Raw genomic sequence first — 20,572 nt, 5'->3', positions numbered from 1 at the left:
TTGTTATTCTAAATGTTAATTCTCAAAAAAAATTTGATAAATTAAACGTAGAACGGAGTTAATTTATGCGAACAAGTTCAAGTATTAAGCGTCAAATTAGCAATTTCCAAGTTAAGAAGAAAAACACATTACGTCGGCAATAAAATACTGCCGCGTGTCCAAGAGCATCGCTATTCTCGACTAACAATAAGTATAAGCGCTAATGGTTTCGTTGTTAGATCAAATTATTCTCGAAATAATGTGTCGACAAATTTCTTTCGATTAAGATCCTCAAAATCGATGTCTCAAAACGATGACAAAAGTCAACGATCTTAAAACCGCGATGCGTAATCAACCGCATCTCGTCCTCATCCTTGGACGTCGCAGAAAAAAACCATCATTTATGAAGATGATACGTGATTGTAATAGTCCGAGGTACTTTATAGTTTCCCGTAATTCTAACGGATGTCATGCGCACATAGATTTATGCATGTGCGCGTGCATACAGGTATGTCGCGCGTATGCAGATATTCGTGTGTCAAGATTGTTTGCGGCCCTGACTGAGTTAAAAGGAGGCATTCTACCATGAATTCACCATCGCTGTCGTGCGAGTGGGGTTGGTACCACGCACGGAGAAAGTGCACTTTACTTTATATATACTCACGCGACGGGGCCATCGTACGCATTTTCGATATCGCTGTCGCTAATTGCGATCACATATCTCGTGAGAGAAGAGTCGTTCAATCGCGAGTCGCGCGATCATATATATAATACATATATACATAAGTACAGGATCATCAAGAGGATGATGCTGATCGGACTCGTACTATTCGCCGTGTGGACCAGGACTGCTGTGTCAGAATTGCGTAAGTTTATATGTTAATACGTGTGGTAAAAAGATCACTAATAATATAGTTTGCTTTATTATTTACACATGAATATATAATATTGTATTTTGTTTCCTGTCTTATATTATTCATTATAAAAATAATTAATACAATTTATACAATATAATAGTGACCTTAGGCATTATGCTATCTCGTTGACTATCCGATTACTTATTTTTTCTTCTTCTATTTTTGCGTTGATTAACATATATCATAAAATTAAAAATGTTAATTTAATAAAAACTAGTTATATTTGTATGTATATTTCGTATATAACATCTTGAATGTGATAAAAAAGATTATTGATTGAAATAATACAATAATGTTCTGAAAATGATTGATTAAAAAAAACAATTATTTTATACACAAAAAATCGAAAGCGTAAAAAAGTTTTGTACCTACAAAGCTTTATTTCTCGCGAAAATTAATTGACTCGTAAATTCATCAAATCGTATGTTAATTAATTGACCAAATTTTGAATTTATTTTGCGCGTGAATTAATATTTCTGCTCGTGTCTGTATTTATGAATATTGGTAAGATCAGAATTGGCATTTATCACTTTTGTTATTGTCCATATTTTGTCTATGGAGATATGTGTGAATTTGATAAGAAATGCACTTGTAACGGATTTTTAAGTTCCGTTTTCTTGAAAACTCATACGAATATATATAGACATTTTATTATATGTTCTCACTTTATTTTTACATAAAAAATTATATTTAACTATCTTCTAAGAAATTGATTGTATAATTTTCAAGAACGAGCGTTTTTACAGAGTGAGTACTTGTTATTTATACAACTTGTAACTCATGTCTATTATATAGCAATGTTTATGCATAAGTGATGAATGTGTAAGTAAAGTGTACAATTATGTTTAATCGATAACAATTTTAAAGTCATGAAATTATAGATCTGCGCGTCGAAGGCTATTTCGAACCATTACGTTTCAACAATATATAGACTAGCTAGTCATAAAATCACATAGCATCGGATGACAAATTTTTAATTTTTTTTATAATAATTTTCTGATAACTTCTTAATAATAATTCCTTGGTAATAATAGACAAGGTATGATAAATTTATAGATATTTGTATTGATAGAAAGTCATTAAATCAGGAATGATACGATCGTCAGCATGGCAATTAAAATTATATGCATATAAAACTATCGATGTATCTTATAAACACATATAATTTTCGATTAACATATAATTTTAAAAAGTATGTCAACTATCATTGAGAAATCAATAGAAAACCCGGAAATATTGCAACACCAGCGGATAGGAATGCTTCTTACGTGGAACGATAGTGTCGTTACTTTTACGTATTGCATATATGACAATGTAATCTACAATTTAATTTAGCACTTACCTGGGTAATGTTTTTCCTGTATCGCTTTAATTCGCTAAAATAGTATGATCTCAAGATTCTTGCTTCAACAAGAGAAATTTAAAAACGTTTGCATTTTCTTTCCTTATTATTATGTATTATTATATTTTTTGCAACAAGTATATAGTTGTATATAATCGAAATAATAAATGCAAGAGAAAAGCGCACATTGTTATTGTGCGCAAACATTTTACAAACTAGTTTGTTTAGTATCTTTTGAATATGTAATTACGGAAAAAAATGAAATAATTATTAAGTATATTAATCAATTGATAAATATAGAAATAATTTATCAAAATAAAGATTTCACATTTTAACATATATATAATGCGAAAATTAAATAATTAATTAAGAATTAACAGCAACTTCTTTTTTATACAAAATGTAGTTTTCCTTATTATTCAAAATTAAAACAGCTTCAAGATCGTTATCATTAAACACTAATGTTAATCTTTTATTTTAACAGTTTGCAAGAAGATCATCTTGAAGAATTGCTTTATAAAGTCGTTTTCATTATTTTACAGTCAAGTGTGTTGTTATATATCAGTTTTTATTGCTTTAACTAGATCTCTTCTCTAGTTGCCGATCCTTTCTCGATCGTTTATATATGTTTTTTTCGATGTTTCACTGCGACACACATGAAATCACCGTGTCTTAAGCGTCGAAAATAAAACTCATTCGCCATTCGCCTTCGTAATTTCACTTTCTATCGTCCACTTTCGATTTTAGGCCTGGCCGCATTGATTGGCCAGAAAAAAAAGTCGCTCTCTTAGTCATCGTCGAGTTCTTATCATTATTGCGTTCGCTCAACCAACATTGCAACAGGGTGCAATGCCTGCAATTGCTCATCGCCTTTAAAGACGTCTGATGTCTACCTTTCCCAATACGATGACATCACTCATCTTGGAAATAAGTGCAATATAATGTACTAGCTTTTCGGACCGCGCTTCGCGCGGTCCTCAAAGCCAGCCTTTCTATTCGGACCGCGCTTTGCGCGGTCCTCATATAGTCTATATTAAATCCGTTTTAACACAAAAAATTAATTCTTTTTTTGTATTACCGCGAACTACTTCTACATTTGTTGTTCGACTTTCACGAAATTTATACCAAAATAAATGTTTAAATTTTTTTGTGGATGACTACTATGTTATCTATTTCTTTCTCCCAGATATTTTATTTTCTTTTTTTAAGACACGCTTTCTCTCTCTCTCACTCTAAAACACACGCGCTCCCTCTCTCTCTCTTTAAGACACATGCTCTCTCTCTCCTTATCTCTCTCCCTCTCTCTTTCTTTAAGACACACGCTCTCTCTCTCTCTCTCTCTCTCTCTCTCTCTGTGTATGTGTGTGGGGTTTTTTAAGTTTACGCTTTCACCTACGCATCCACCCACACAATCGCATATTTATGAACGGATTTTTTAAAAAATTGGTACCAAAATGTTGCAAATTTTTGGCGACGATGTGGTTTTTTCAAGTGTTACACCTCCACCCACACGCATGCGCATTTATGGACCAATTTTCACGAAATTAGTACCAAAATGTTGCAAATTTTTCTGAGAAAGCTGCTGTGTGGTTTTTTTAAGTTTTATCCCACCCACGCATGCATCCACGCATTCACACATTTATTCACATACTTTTTTGAAATTTGTAGTTAAATTTTGTTGGAGATGGCTACTATGATTTTAACAAATTTTTATCATCCTATTCATCCACCCACGCACCCATGCACCCATTTGCATACGCATTTATTGACTTGGTCACACCAAGAAGTAATTTTTAAAAAATTTGTGTACGTATTTGTGATTATGTGTGCAATTCGTGTAAATAAACCTTTAATTTGTATGCAATTTTCACGAAATTAGTACCAAAATGTTGCAAATTTTTGCAATCACAAACATGTACACAAATTTATTTAAAATTACTTATTGGTGTGACCAAGTCAATAAATGCGTATGCACATGGGTGCATGGGTGCGTGGGTGGATGAATAGGATGATAAAAATTTGTTAAAATTATAGTAGCCATCCCCAACAAAATTTGAGTACAAATTTCGAAAAAGTCTGTGAATAAATGTGTGAATGCGTGGGTGAATGCGTGGGTGGGATAAAACTTTAAAAAACCACACAGCAACTTTCTCAAAAAAATTTGCAACATTTTTGTACCAATTTCGTAAAAATATTGGTCCATAAATGCGCACGCGCGTGGATGAATGCGTGGGTGGAGGTGTAACAATTGAAAAAACCACATCGTCGCCATCTTCAAAAAATTTGCAACATTTTGGTACCAATTTTAAAAAAATCGGTTTATAAATATACGATTGCGTGGGTGGATGCGTGGGTGGAGGCGTAAACTTAAAAAAATAAAACACCAGCTTTGTCAGAAAAATTTGCAACATTTTGGTACTAATTTCGTGAAAATTAGGCATAAATGCGCATGCGCGTGAGTGGGTGCGTGGGTGGAGTTGTAACACTTGAAAAAACCGCATCGTCGCCATCTCCAAAAAATTTGCAACATTTTTGTACCAATTTCGTAAAAATATTGGTCCATAAATGCTCACGCGCGTGGATGATTGCGTGGGTGGAGGCGTAAACTTAAAAAAATAAAACACCAGTTTCCTCAGAAAAATTTGCAACATTTTGGTACTAATTTCGTGAAAATTGGTCCATAAATGCGCATGCGTGTGGGTGGATGCGTGGGTGGATGCGTGGGTGAAGGTGTTACACTTAAAAAAACCGCATCGTCGCTATCTCCAAAAATTTTGCAACATTTTGATACCATGTGTTCAGAAATATTGCAAAAAAAAATTTTTTTCGCAAAAACATACCCTCCTCTGAAGAAAAAAAAAAAATTAAAAAATTAAAAAAAAAACCCACAGCAGCCACCCCCGAAAAATTTGCAACATTTTGGTACCAATTTCGAGACAATCGGTCCACAAATGCGGAAGTAGTTCGGGCACAGACAGACAGACAGACAGACGGACGGTGCTTATATATATAGATTAAATTAATCCCTCTCTCTCTTTCTCTCTCTCTCTCTCTCTCTCTCTCTCTCTCTCCCTCTCCCTCCTCAATATTATATATAATAATATAATATTATAAATAAATATTATGTAATATAATCATTTTTTGCAGTAAAACAGAAAGCTCGATGGGCAAGAGCCGGAAGAGGTACCAATTTAAAAAAAATCGGTTCATAAATATACGATTGCGTAGGTGGGTGCGTGGGTGGAGGGGTAAACTTAAAAAAATAAACCAGTAGTTTTCTCAAAAAAATTTGCAACATTTTGGTACTAATTTCGTGAAAATTGGTCCATAAATGCGCATGCGCGTGGGTGGATGCGTGGGTGGGTGCGTGGGTGGGGGTGTAACACTTAAAAAAACCGCATCGTCGTTATCTCCAAAAAAATTTGCAACATTTTGATACCATGTGTTCAGAAATATTGCAAAAAAAGATTAAACATACCCTCCTCTGTAGAAAAAAAAAAAAAAAAAAAAAAATAAAAAAAAAAACCCCACAGCAGCCACCCCCAAAAAATTTGCAACATTTTGGTACCAGTTTCACGAAAATCGGTCCACAAATGCGGAAGTAGTTCGCGTACATACATACAGACAGACGGTGCTTATATATATAGATATGCAAGAGCAATATATATGCACATTATTTGAAATGTTAAATATTACATATATCTTTTATGTAAATTTAGAAATAATTTTTAAACACAAAATGTATACTTAATTAAAAGATTTAGCAATGATAGATTTTTCGAAAAAATCATTTTTATAATCGCGGTGTTTGAAGTAATGACATGTAGAAAGGAATTGAAGAGCAAAAACATATTTTCGATTTCATATTTCACATTTGTAAGTATTATATATACATAATTATGAAATATAATTATTTCTTATTACATTAGGGACTCAAAAAGTCTTATAAAATATGCGTAAATACTTTACATATACTTCTTAAATTTTTTTCTTTATTTCATACATCTGTGTCCACATTATTAGATTCTACAGAGATGTATCTTTGTTCCGTCCATCGATTCAACGACTTATTATAATAACATTATAAACATTATAATAATATCCGTCTTTTCAGCTGCTGAAGTGACGACATGCCCGCGAACAGACAACTCGGCGGAATACGACAAGTGCGTTCTTCAGCAGCTGCAAGCTCTCACGCCGCTTCTGGTTAAAGGAGTACCCTCTTTGAAATTACCAGCATTAGATCCTCTGTTTCTGCCGTCCTTGACGATAGATAGGAATCTAGAATCTTTGAAAATTAAGTGTAATATGACTCAAATTCGCGTTTACGGCGGTACGAATTATGTCGTGCAGGAGCTTAAAGCAAATCCCAACGACTTGACCGTGTTTATCAAAGTTCGAATGCCTCACATTTACGTGAATGGAGAATATGATATCCAAGGAAGACTGTTGTTGCTGCCTTTAAGCGGACTGGGCAATTTTAAAGGAAACTTTAGTAAGTTTTACATGAAATATTAAGTTTATCGAGAGAGAATAAGAGAGATATGTAGGATACATGTATATATATTTTATTTCAAAATTTATACATTGTATGGAAATATATAATGTATAAAAATCTTATACTATCATTTTATTTCAGCCGATACTGAAGCGCAAGTAAATGCCCAAGCCAAGGAAATTACTGATAAAAATGGCGTGCAGAGACTCGAAATTGACAATTTGGTTACTAAAATTCGCGTCGGTAATGGAAATATTAAACTGAAGGCACCTCCTGCTCACACGTTAGCCGGTAAAGATTAAATCGTTCCTCAATCTTTTTTAATACTTTTGCATATAAAATTTATGCAAATATGTTTATTACAATATTCTAATAGTTTATTTTAATTTTAAATTTCCGATTCTCGCATAATATTGATATAATTTTAGAGTATGAATAACAAAAAATGTTGCGAGATAGAAATATCAAAACAGCGATATACGAGAGAGAAACGCGTTCCTTCTCACAAGCAATCTTGAACTGTTTGCGTCTCATATATAATTAATTTTTTTAAATTTTAAATAAATTCGCCTACCTTGATTTATATTGATTTCAGCCGACGCCGCTGCAGCATTCTTTAACGGCAATCCTCGCCTAGTATTGGACATAGCCAGTCCAATTATCGAGGATGCTGCTGCGACTGTATGCAAAGCTCTAGCAACCAGAGCACTCAACGTTCTCACTAAGCAAGAACTCGTTCCTTAATTTTTAAATAGTCGAATCTCGTTCGGCTGTCACATAAAATATTGCGATAAGTAGGCGATTTAATATAGATTTATCAGCTTTTTTATCGTACACTATGACACATTCCGCCGGCTAGTTGGTAAAACATATAAAATTCTACTGTCTCATTTCCAAAGAAAACCATTTATATTTAATTGATTGCATGTTATGCAATTAATTAAATATAAATGTTTTTTTTTTGGAAATGAGACAGCAGAATTTTATATGAGACATTGTTCGTTTCGCTTTTGTATGCAGAAAGTATTGAATGAAGTGTTAATTTATTTAACAAAAAAAAAAGATACGTTTAAAAACAAACTGATTAGCTGACGTTCACTTTGTTTGTTTCTTTGACAATTTGTTATTTGCATTTTTTGTATATTTTATTGTATCTCTAATTTTATCTATTAGACGCGATAGTTGAAAAAACTATTATGTACTGTATATACATAAATATCGTATATTGTTATTAGATACAACGGCACTAATTAAAAGTATTGTAATCGCACTTTTGCACAAAACCGTTTCGCAACGGTTCTTTCTTCGAAGTAGATCCAATCGCATATAAAAAAGTATATTGATTCGAAAAATAATTTTATTTTTATATTTCTCTTACATTCATAAACACACACATGTATTACTCTTACATGATATATTTTTTATAATCTTCAATTAACTCTATAAAAAAGTGCTATTATCTACATATAACAATATAATTGTTTGAAAAATTTTGCAATCATGATATTTTTCACAATCGGTGATATACTAGAGTCCAAAGTTTTCATTATCATGATCTAGCGGTGTTATGTAATGTTCTCATTATCATGATCCAACGGTGTTATTAAATGTTTTACGCATATTTAAAGTGAATAATAGTAATTGTCGTAAAGTATCGGAGAATATAAAATATAAATGCTCCGGAAAAACAAGTAAAACTAATTCATAAAAAATTATGTGCACTTATACATACACATACGTGATTATTTTAAATGCATTTAATTCACCGATAAAATGTAATACATATAATAAACATATAATAATCATACAACAGTACATCATATTATTGTATTGTACTTCTTCCCATTTGCACTGCATTTCTGTTTCTCTTATTTCAACAAAGTTTAGATTTTATAGGTACTTGCGTAACACTTTGGCATGTGTAACAGACTTAATAAAGTAAAATGCATATCTTTTGTGTAAAAATTTTGTAACACGAGCTTCAATTATATTTTGTTTAATATAATTTTAGTACGGAATTTTTTCTTTCATATATATTTTTTATAGAATTTATATAAAGGATGAAATCCCTTTTTCAAAGGTATTTTTTTTAAGCTGCTATAAAATATTTACTATAAGTATGTGTATATTTTGTAAAGTAATGTAATGCACTTAATACTTTATAATTTAACTCAAAAAATTTAACACACTATGCTAAATTATTTTTTTAGACTTGATAGATTAGTAATTCAAAAAATAAGGCATGAGATACGTTTTTAAAAATGATTAAAAATAATATAAAGTATAAATTATATAATATAATTATAAAATATAATTATATAGTACCTTTAATCTATTTTAATCAATGCTCTTAACCAATGCTAATTGCCAATATATCATCTCGGTAACTCACTTGGGATTGATAATTAATACTAATACATTATCGTTGATCACATAAAGTATGAGATAATAATTAAACTGAAACATAAGTTAAAACTAAAATATTAATAAGCTAAAAAATACACAAGCTTTTAAGACAAAGAAAATCATAATTTTTTCCGAAAAAATTTTATCGACATAATTTGCATTGCAATTAACATGCTAATATGTACATATATATATTTTTGTATATACATATATACACATATACGCAATTTATGTTTTTGCATTATAATTATACTTATATATGTTGTAAGATATATCATAAAAACAGAAATATTAATTAAAGTTTATCGAAATTATCGTGATTGTAATTTAAAAATTGAAAACCGATTTAAATAGGAAATATAGAAATCAAATTATAATTTTCGGATAAAAATAGACTCGAGACAGATGAATAAAGATTAAACATTCGGGAACAATTCATCGTATGTAAACGCTTCAGTAATTTTGTTGGCGATTTCTGTAAACAGATTTGATAAGGCATCTTCCAACACCGGTTTTATTTCGTCCACCAACAAATCACTATTCGCATTCAAAACTTCATTGCTTGCTGGTCCTGGTTTAAAAGAAAAAAATAAATCGTAATGTAATTGAAATGCGTTATAAATTTCTGTAAATAAAATAATATTACATAAGAATTTAAACATACCGAGAACTGGATCGCCATTAAATAAATTGTCAAGATTGATATGGGCTTTATTTATCTTGATGTTAAATTTCATTTTTTCAAAGACTATATACGTTTGATTATTTCTAATGACTTTGTGAGATTTCAAAAGGCAATCGCTCTCGTAACCCACTGCAAATAAATATATGACAGAGATTAAACAAAGCCAAACAATATTATAACAAGCAAATTTCTCTCAATATATCTTTCTTAAACAGTAATTTTATTTTCTTAATATTTTATCGAATAATTTATAGACAAGACTTACTAAAAGTTCCAGTAAGACCTCCCTCTCCAACCAATCTGAGCAATAAAATTTGCGCGTTTATCTGATATTTTCCTCGAAACTCGAGCTTTTGGAAACCGACTTTAAACGTAAGGGCCACTTTGTTTGGATCGATTTTAAGATCTCGAAGTTTAAACGTGGAAGGTCCATATACCTATTAGTAGTTTTTTTTTAATTAAAAAGTATTTTCTTTATTCGATGATTAAAAAATTATACATCTGACAATATTGCATTTTTATAATTTTTCTGTTTCATCCAAATGTTTAATCATTTTATATATCATTCTATAGTTAAATATCAGTTTTGAATTGTATACCAACCTGTATGTTTGTGAGATTAATATCAAGTCTCGCGCCATTAGGACCTCTCAATAGACGCACATGCTTTAATGTAAGCGGTTCAATTGATGGAACACTTAATTCCGGAATTCCTGTGGTCAGTTTATCTCGCAGTTGTTCAATTGAATTAAATACACATTTATTTATTTCCGGGTCCTTTCGATTGCATACCTTCATGTACGATGCTAAGGAAATGCAAACAAATTAATTTGCAAATCTTTTTTACGAGATAATTATGTAGTAATTTATGATAGTATTATATGCTCAATTTCAACAATGCTAATTTCATTTTTAATTCGCACATTTAATTTATGAAGATATGTGCATCAAACACATTTATATGAATAATTTATCATGTGTCGTATACCAATCATAACATATGTATACTTTATTTCACGATTACATTATATAATGTCATAATTTTTAATTCGAAATATAAATGCAATAATATAATTATATTATTTAGAATCTATAAATAATGAAAATATATTTAGAAATTATATAATACTTTTATAAATATATATTACTCACGTATTGCAGCAAAGGCCACAGTAAATAGTGAATAGGTCAAACTGAAACAACAGATTGACATAATATAAAAAAATATGATTTAAAAACTTAAATTATTAAGATTAATAAGCTAATAAAATGATCAATTACTATTTCTTCAAATAGAATGATATTTTCATGACCGACTCTTTTTTTAAATACATTAGATTATAAATCATTAATTTGCATCATACATGTTAATAAATCTTTAGAAATAATCGAGTCAAATTTGTTATTGATGTGCTCAAGATATTTTTATATTTTTAATGTATTTCCAGATAGTTGCTTCAAATTTGTATACTTTTTATTAATTATGTTGACCGAAATACGAGCGTAATGTAATTGTATCAAATACTATAAGTTGTCGAAAAATTAATTTTATTAGCGTATTTTGTGCAGAATAAATTTATATAAAGTCAAAAATTGTAAGAAAATAGCAAAATTATAATAAATTTTTAAAGTTAAACGTTATAAAGTTAAATATTGATATCGAATTCATATATGCTTAGATAAAGGACATTCATATTGAGAGAAGAAGCAGTATATGAAATGATTTATGATGTTATTTGTATAAATTTACTTGACATTGCTAATGAATGAAACATTAATTATTTTTGTTTGAAGTGCTCACGTCATATCTTTTTGAAAAGGTGACGAAATAATTTAAATAAATAAAGACGAAAAAAACACATTTTAATATTTTGAATGCAAACATTAGACTTTGTAAATCTATACGTGTTTAAATAATGCAGTTTCTTCTTCACTTTAATGGAAAAAGCATAACTTTTCAAAGAAAATAATAGGTATAATGAAGAAATTAAATTAATATTAAGAAAATTATGAAACTGTTTTGCAATTATTTCTTTTCAGAAGTATCGTATGCGTTTTGTCAATAGATGGAAAAAAGAGAAAAAAGAGATAAAAAAGAACTTAAATAGGAAGAGAGAAGAAAAGAATACGAAATTGTGAGATACTAATATTGCCGCTAAAAGATGAAAAAAATAATCTTAATGTAAAATCTTAGTGTAAATCTTAGTGTACTGAACAAAAAGAAAAAAGATAATAAAAATTTTTACCTAAATGACAGATTGGAATAAAAAAAATCACGTGTGAATATTTTACTTTTTTTTTGCAATAAATAAAGCTATTTCTTTTTCATTGTATTTAGAAAAAACTTATTTTTTTATGTTGTATGTCTGCATAAACTTTAAAAAATTTTTAATTTTATTTTCAATTATCAGATAATTTTAAAATTTCTTAAGCACAAGTTTCACAATATTCTTTTTTTCTGCTCTTGCTATATATATATACTTGAAGCGAGATCTCATCATGGATTTTAATATTTAAGTGTGAAGTTTGCATGATGGGTGAAAGCGTATTCAAGTAATACTGTTTCATGTTTGACACATATCAATTATCATAAATATGTAAGAGAATGCAAACTAATTACAATCTTACAAAAAAAAAACGTAACTACAAAAAACGAAATAAATGATACGTTGTATTGAATTTGCACAATAAACACAATCGATTTGAAATACAGACCTTAAACTTGAAATAAAGGCGCTGTGATATAAATATATATATATATATATATATATATATATATATATACACGCATTACATATACATAATAAATACATTGTATATGGGCATGATTGTATACACGTGTTGGTAACAATTGTTCATAGAATTACTTTAAAATGATAATTTGAGAATGTTTTGTGGAGTCTAATATATAAGATGTCATAACATGGTTATTTATATTTTCATTGAAATAATTATAAATAATTTATGATGTATCATCGCGGCAACGTTATGCATACTAAACTGATTTAAATTGCGCGTGTTAAGTTTAATAACTAAATTATGAAAGAGAATCTTTACATCGCAAATTAAATTTAGGAATTTATTAAGCATGCCTGTCAGATGAAGGACATCTGAACAAAGAGAAACAGTTCGCTTTCAACCTATATTTTATACCACGCAATATATAAACACATATCATATAAATACATGATTTTGGCTTTATGGCGCAAACCCGTGTACCTTGATTCTGCTTTCGTAACAAAATAAATTTGCCTCAACAGCACATAAATCGGCATATCCATTAATCCAGATTTAAACTGTTTGCAATTTTTTTCATATTTCGTCAAGAAAATTGAGTTTAATATTGTGTAATATTATCATGCAATTCCGCGCGCGAAAACGATAATGATCCTTTTTACATCGATTACACTTTAAAAAGAATATGTAATACATAAACAATAAATTTAAAATTACACTAGAAATAATGAAATTATTGTAGATTTTCATTATTTATTGTGTAATTTTATACTTGATTGTTCATTATAATTTTGTAATACTTTTTACAATATATAACGATAATTGATCATTGTGAAACGCCAAAATTCTTTTTCAAACAATCTTATAATCAATTTATTTGTGCTAAATATATTTGATGTTTTTATGTTTTTCTTTCAATATTTATACTCTATACTATATTATAACTGATCTTGTTTATAAATTATATTTATTGTTTGCGTTGTATTGATTTTAGTTTGTCTTTTTCTAAAGAAGACTTAGATCGGTTCTTCAATGCACAGAGTTTAAACTTTGATCTAACAATAAGCTATTATTGAAAAACCGATGCATTATATAAATAATTGCACAGGTTAAATGAAAATATCAATTTGTATTGAGTCATAATTGACATGATCAAAGTACATAAAATAGATAAGATTATGTCGCAGAATACAGATAGAACAAAAGTTTATTTGAAATTATTTACTATTTTTATTTTTAATTTGTTTCGCGAAATATGTGATTACACATTGAAAAAAAATTAAACGATTACACTTTCATAATCTATATAGTTACAAAAAAAATACTATTAGAATTCTTTAAACATTTTTTAAATGTATTTTCTTATAAATACACGGTATGTCAACAATTAGCTGATCAAAAGACTTTAATTATAAAACGAAATTATAAATTTCAGAAAACAACAATTAGTAACTCTAATCACTTTAAATGGGGTGAAGCTTTTGTCTTAATCTAATATATATTAGAAGTTATGCTCACAATATTATGCGGATACTTGAAATCGTGAAATGTTATCTTTAGAAAAAGCGGAATCTCGAAAATTCCCAATAAGTATTTTATAATCTACATTCACATACATTTATAACTATTACATTAAAATTCTCACAAAACAGTCAACTTTTTAAATCGAAATAATGCTTATTTAAATATAAAAATAAAATATTCTTGTAAAATTTAAAGTCCCTCATTTTCTGTTACCTTAAATATAATGCACATAGTAATAATTTCTAAAATATAATTTTTTTAAATTAAAATTTATTAAAAGATTTTTTACAAATCTTTTATATATCAATCTTAATTTCACTGTTTTGTGGTTTTTGGCTAATGAAATTGCAAATTGAATGAATGAGAAGAAAATGAGAGAAAACAAGGATGTTTAATGAAATGAATAGTTCACAATTGATTTACCAAATACGAATGACGAAAGCGTGCATAGCGGCTAGTTTGGTCGAGGACGATCCCAAGTTTACTGGTGACTCTGACAGAAGTTCGGTTGACAGTGGTCAAGGGATGATGTGATATTCGACGTTCTACCAAGTAACTAACCAAGTCCCCCAATCATTGGACTGGGTTAGTTGCGCTTTTACATTCAGTTGATTGCCTCGTGCTACTTGTCGACCATTGGTCCAGTCATCCACACACAGTGATGATTGGACAACACGGTTCTTAATTCTTGCTTCGTAGGAAATCGTGACACCATCGGTATCATTCTTTTCACCCAGGTCGCTCGTCCTCCCTCCGCGCTCCCTCTCGTCTAAGATTTTCACTCAAGTAGATTCATTAACCATACCGTGCTTGCCCAAATACCATTCGTACCCTTTCATCTTGCCTGGGCTGAAAAGCGAAGGAAACCGAGCAAGGTAAGTGCAATACGCATTTCGAAGCATGTTCCTATCAGGTGGTAACGTTTCGCAATTCTTCCCGTTGAAATTGCAAACTCACAAAGTTGAAACTTCTCGCGGATCAAAGTTAGACAAATTCATTGTATATGTGAATTTTTTTTTTCTCAATTATTAAAGATCCGCGTTAATTTATTCACTAAAAAAAACACGTAAAATTCATTCATATGTCACTGTTGCTTTCTTTGCGATCATTTTTTTCTTCTTGTATATCATTTTTATAACATATCGAAAGTGTGTGCGCGCGTGTGTGTAACTGTTGTGGAAATTCTAGATCTTGAACGTTCAACGAATTACTAAGAATTAATAATTATATAAACATAATTTTTATTTTTGAAAAACGAATTTTTTTATAATTCATCAATTTGGTGCAATATGCATGGAGAAATTCTTTTTCTCTCAATTCAAAACTTAAGTTCTCTAAATCCTAAACTTATAAATAATAATTGTAATGTTCAATTTTACTGTTTATAACTCTGAAATTGTAAACCGTGGTATTTTGGTATTAAGATTTTCAATTCTATAATTAATTGTTTAAAAAATAATAAACATAATTTATTTATTAATATTTTACATAATAGTACAATGACACATTCATCCGAGATATATGTACTTCTGCTTTAATATATCTAAAGCTTGATTTTAACTTGAATTATAACTATCTATGAAAATTTATGCAAAAAATCAAATTTAATATTTGCTATATAAAGCTTGCGTAATTTAATAGCAAATTTTTATCGATTGTTTCACTAGAAATGTAATTCAATAATGTACTATAATATAGTTGTATTATGATAAAATAATCTTTTTTAAGTATCGCAAGAATTTATTGTGCGCAAGAGAGGTAAATCAAGAACGAAACAATACGCAACATGATTAAGTAATCTGGTGCAATTAAAGATCAGGTATTTTATGTATGTCAAAGAGATAACATCGTACTGTATGGTGTATTTTTTTTTGCTCAGCCCTGATCTTATAACCAAGGTAAAGATGATCAAGGAACATTATACATTGTAATCGTTCATTGTGTTTCAGCAGTCAATAGATATATCGGTTTTACATAGCACATAGCATTCATTTAAGATTCTTATCATGAATGTACGTGTGATGTATTGTATGATATAAATGGAATATGTCCTTGGATTTTGGCGCATAAAAATTACTTCACGCAAAGCTCTTATCTTATTAATTTCTATTTTATTTATAGATTGCCTCATTAATACACAGACATACATGAAGTGAAATATACTGTATTTTATTAGAAAAAAAGAAGAAACAGCTAATAGAGGATCAAATTTAATGACGAAACAAATCATGTGATGACCTTGAATAATCTTTAAATTAAAATAACGAATTCTTGATAAAGCATGAACAAAACTTGGTTTATTACATATGTATATATATATATATTTTTTTTTTTGTTTTAAGTCAATTTTTCAAATAATTCTGTATAAAATGTAATACAATAATAATGCAATGTCTATATTTATAAGGAAAAAATGCAAATATTATCAAATGTTGACATTGAATATTTGATATATATAATACAATTCCAAACAAGTATGCATTATAATATTAACATATCATAACTTTCATATTTTCCTAATTACTGCTTAATTATGTATTTCTGAATATACTGCATATTTTTTAAAAAATATACATCGGAGAATAATAAATAAAAAATCTGTTCAAAAATATACACGTAAATAAATAAAATACGTTTATACAAAATAAATAGTACATTTATGAATATTACAAAAGATATTATACATATATATATATATATATACATATATTTTTGTTACTTTTAAGTATGAGACTCTTCTTAATTTAACTTGTTAATTTAACAAGTTAAATTAGGAATCTGATGTAAGGATTGCGTTGATATATAGAAAAACTGGTAGATACTGGCTCGTGTAATTTCGCCGTTCTCATTAAAATTAGCGAAAGTAGCAAAATGTGGTGACTAGCGCCGCCCGAAAAGCCGCGATCCGTAACAAAACTCAAGTCCACGTACTTCATACGAGTCATATGTGCGTCAATCTTGATATAAGATTGAGATTTGTGGCAATCTTGAACATCAACTTCCTCACACATATATACACATATATAGTAACACATTTCCTTCTTTTTGCTAATATTCTAGTACTGTATCACAATGTTTATATGCGCAGTTTCTTAATCTAACAGAGAAATAAAACCTACAAATAAACAAAGAAATTTTCTAAATTATATCGCTTCCTATTTTGTAATATTTTGATTTAAAAGTTTAGAAGTGCATCGTCTTTTTGTACTTGTGTGATAATTAAGAAATTTTTTTATATAGAAAGAGAAAAAAAAGACGGCAAAAAGACAGATGGAGAAGAACTCTTAGAGTTATAATTTATATAGGTAATAAGTTAACTCAATGTATTTTTAAACAGTTTTTTTATTTATTATTCTCCGATGTATATTTTTCAAAAAATATGCAGTATATTCAGGAATACATAATTAAGCAGCTAATATTCCAGTACTGTATCACAATGTTTATATGCGCAGTTTCTAAATCTAACAGAGAAATAAAACCTACAAATAAACAAAGAAATTTTCTAAATTATATTGCTTCCTATTTTGTAATATTTTGATTTAAAAGTTTAGAAGTGCATCGTCTTTTTGTACTTGTGTGATAATTAAGAAATTTTTTTATATAGAGAGAGAAAAAAAAGACGGCAAAAAGACAGATGGAGAAGAACTCTTAGAGTTATAATTTATATAGGTAATAAGTTAACTCAATGTATTTTTAAACAGTTTTTTTATTTATTATTAGCTAATATTCCAGTACTGTATCACAATGTTTATATGCGCAGTTTCTAAATCTAACAGAGAAATAAAACCTACCAATAAACAAAGAAATTTTCTAAATTATATTGCTTCCTATTTTGTAATATTTTGATTTAAAAGTTTAGAAGTGCATCGTCTTTTTGTACTTGTGTGATAATTAAGAAATTTTTTTATATAGAGAGAGAAAAAAAAGACGGCAAAAAGACAGATGGAGAAGAACTCTTAGAGTTATAATTTATATAGGTAATAAGTTACCTCAATGTATTTTTAAACAGTTTTTTTATTTATTATTCTCCGATGTATATTTTAAAAAAAATATGCAGTATATTCAGGAATACATAATTAAGCAGCAATGAGGAAAAATATGAACGTTATAATATGTTAATATTATTTTCATGTAATCTTAACAAATGTTTTGTTCGAAAAATGACGCGCATACATCTAGCAAAAGTCATGTATGCGGTCATGCATGCGGGAAAAGTCACGTGTTTAAACGTACGCGTATTACGTAAGCTCATTCATCACGTAAATATAATCAGCGCGATGATGATGCATTTCATCTTAAAAATAACGTACTTTCGTGAAGGTGTCGCATCTGTCACAATGCCATCACCAGACGATGTCACAATACTGTGGAAAGTTCGGTACACCAACATGGTCCACTGCATTATACTCGTACAATCATTATGCAGGTGTGACAAGACGTGGCAGTTGCTGCTGCAGTGAGTTGAATGTTTGCTGCGTAAAAAAAAATTACCCGGCACCATTCCTTCCTTCGTCCTTGCTATTTAATTTAGAAGAAGTGCATACGTCACAACAAGTCGCCAACAGATAGTTGAAGTAACGAGTTGTGTTGTATTATGTTATATTTCGCTATATTATGCCAAACTGATGTACGCAAGAATTGAAGAGACGCAATAGCGTCTCCACATTAAATACATACATATAGGTACATATCAAATGACGATGTGAATATTACCTTCACTGCATGAATGTCGAGCGTTACCGCTCTCTTTATCAGGAATTCTTACGTCAAACATACTTTCGATTAACATACTTCAAAAGCTAATATCGTAATAATAAGAATCTCGAGATTTAGTGAGACAGACAGAAGAATTTTCGCATTTTTCCATCAATCTTTCGTGTTTGCACATACATCGATCTTGTCTTTCGAGTCACGTTAGCAATTGTAGTATATGACAACAAACGCGATAGAACCTTGGCATTAAATTATAATAGCTCGGTGTAATTGACAGGAAGCGTTTTCGTGTTGATTCACGAATTAAAGTTATTATATTATATAATAAAAAACGTTGAGAAAATATACTAAAGTTTGAAAATAATATATGTAGGTATAATTTTTTTAAAAACTAAGTCATTTAAAAAACATTTTTTTATTATTTTATTAATATTCTAGTAAAAAGAACTTGATACATAAATTATACTTTATATTCGTCTTATATACAGGGTTTGTCCGGAAAGTAATGCGTCGCATTTTTTTAAAAAAGAATTTATTGATCGCATAGGTAAAACAACTTAAAATTGTTCGAAGTATGACCCTTCTGCGTCAATACATTTTTGCCAACGCGATTTCCATGCGTCATAAGATTTCTGGAACTCCTTGACTGGGATGCTGTTCAGGGAGGCCGTCGAAGTAGCTTGTACGTTGTCAACCGACTCGAGCTGTTGTCCTTTGAGCTCCCTTTTCAGCCGAGGAAATAAAAAAAAGTCCGCCGGGGCCAAGTCGGGACTGTAGGGCGGCTGCGGCACCGTTGCCACACCGATCCGGGTCAGGTAGGCCGTAATAACAAACTTTATCGCATAGCGTTGCTCTATCGTTCTCTCCATCACAAGTTCGACGCGACCACTAAGCAGAGGTTCACAGAATAAGCCGTCCTAACCCTCCAAGCGCATGGAAACAATTGAGCGACCTACCGTTGGAAAGCTAAGGGTACCCCCCTTCCTCCCCAACCGGTCCCATCGCTCTGCGATGTATAGTCGCGTCACAAAAAAATGCGACGCATTACTTTCCGGACAAACCCTGTATATATATATATATATATATATATATATATAACTAATTTATATATATATGTATATAATCTTTTTTGCATCTTCTTCTCTGTAAAATTTCTGCATTTAAAATGACCATCATTATGAACTCAACGTAAGAGCTATCCTGTTGGACCACTTGTGCAACTTCTTTGCATTTCGCAGTTAAAGATATTCAGCGGTAAAAGCCGTTCTGCATTATTAGCAGAGGGGAGGCGCATTGAATGCAACATTGACATATCAAATATTAAAGACGAAGCGAAATCATAATATAATTATGTATGACTCATATAGCGCAACTATCGAAAGTCATTGATAAGTTGCAATTAATTTTTCTCAATATAACAATATTATATAATGCTGATTAATAATATTAAATTCTTTATAAAAGTGGAATAAAGAAAATTTAACTTGCATTTGGTAAACTTTAGAAATGAAATACAAATTAGCGCTAACAATTATTAAATAACAAGCGTATTGATTATCGGCATTCAGATTCAATTAAAATCTAATATAATATTTAAATCAAATACACGGTGTGTGCATTTGTGATTTTATTTTATATTATACTTATAATCTAATATACTCAATCATATGATTACTATTTAAAAATATGAGAAAAAAACAGGAATTTTAATAATAGATACGTTGCATGAAAATATTAGATTAAAATAATATTTTCTGTTTGACTTTATATAT

General features: G+C 29.6%; 2 protein-coding genes across 2 annotated transcripts; one reads left to right on the top strand and one right to left on the bottom strand.

The window, feature by feature from the left end:
• The first annotated feature begins 574 nt into the window (after nucleotides 1–574).
• LOC114939523 (circadian clock-controlled protein daywake) lies at nucleotides 575–8,687 on the top strand. Its single transcript, XM_029313831.2, has 4 exons — nucleotides 575–845; nucleotides 6,353–6,733; nucleotides 6,878–7,027; nucleotides 7,332–8,687. Exons 1-4 carry the CDS (start codon nucleotides 785–787, stop codon nucleotides 7,478–7,480), a joined length of 741 nt encoding a protein of 246 aa, XP_029169664.2. The 5' UTR covers nucleotides 575–784; the 3' UTR covers nucleotides 7,481–8,687.
• On the bottom strand, nucleotides 8,076–14,665 carry LOC114939522 (circadian clock-controlled protein daywake-like). The gene is made up of 6 exons (XM_029313830.2): nucleotides 14,511–14,665; nucleotides 10,980–11,020; nucleotides 10,431–10,633; nucleotides 10,093–10,264; nucleotides 9,807–9,956; nucleotides 8,076–9,713 (listed from the first exon to the last, which is right to left on the bottom strand). Exons 1-6 carry the CDS (start codon nucleotides 14,534–14,536, stop codon nucleotides 9,559–9,561), a joined length of 747 nt encoding a protein of 248 aa, XP_029169663.1. The 5' UTR covers nucleotides 14,537–14,665; the 3' UTR covers nucleotides 8,076–9,558.
• Nucleotides 14,666–20,572: the final 5,907 nt, after the last annotated feature.

The sequence above is a fragment of the Nylanderia fulva genome, unplaced genomic scaffold (genome assembly GCF_048542155.1).
Source record: "Nylanderia fulva isolate GAGA-0341 unplaced genomic scaffold, ASM4854215v1 Scaffold1, whole genome shotgun sequence".
Lineage (NCBI taxonomy): Eukaryota > Metazoa > Arthropoda > Insecta > Hymenoptera > Formicidae > Nylanderia > Nylanderia fulva.
Note: the sequence above shows the minus strand (reverse complement) of the source record. Positions and strands in the feature narration are given on the sequence as shown.

What these genes read in the sequence shown, in the direction of transcription:
- LOC114939523 (XM_029313831.2), top strand. Translation starts at nt 785, where the DNA reads ATGATGCTGATCGGACTCGTACTATTCGCCGTGTGGACCAGGACTGCT. An exon ending in GACTGCTGTGTCAGAATTGC is followed by an intron (nt 846 to 6,352) that starts GTAAGTTTATAT and finishes CCGTCTTTTCAG; the next exon opens with CTGCTGAAGTGACGACATGC. An exon ending in CAATTTTAAAGGAAACTTTA is followed by an intron (nt 6,734 to 6,877) that starts GTAAGTTTTACA and finishes ATTTTATTTCAG; the next exon opens with CCGATACTGAAGCGCAAGTA.
- LOC114939522 (XM_029313830.2), bottom strand. Translation starts at nt 14,536, where the DNA reads ATGCACGCTTTCGTCATTCGTATTTG. An exon ending in TGTGGCCTTTGCTGCAATAC is followed by an intron (nt 10,634 to 10,979) that starts GTGAGTAATATA and finishes GCATTTCCTTAG; the next exon opens with CATCGTACATGAAGGTATGC. An exon ending in AGGTCTTACTGGAACTTTTA is followed by an intron (nt 9,957 to 10,092) that starts GTAAGTCTTGTC and finishes ATTTATTTGCAG; the next exon opens with TGGGTTACGAGAGCGATTGC.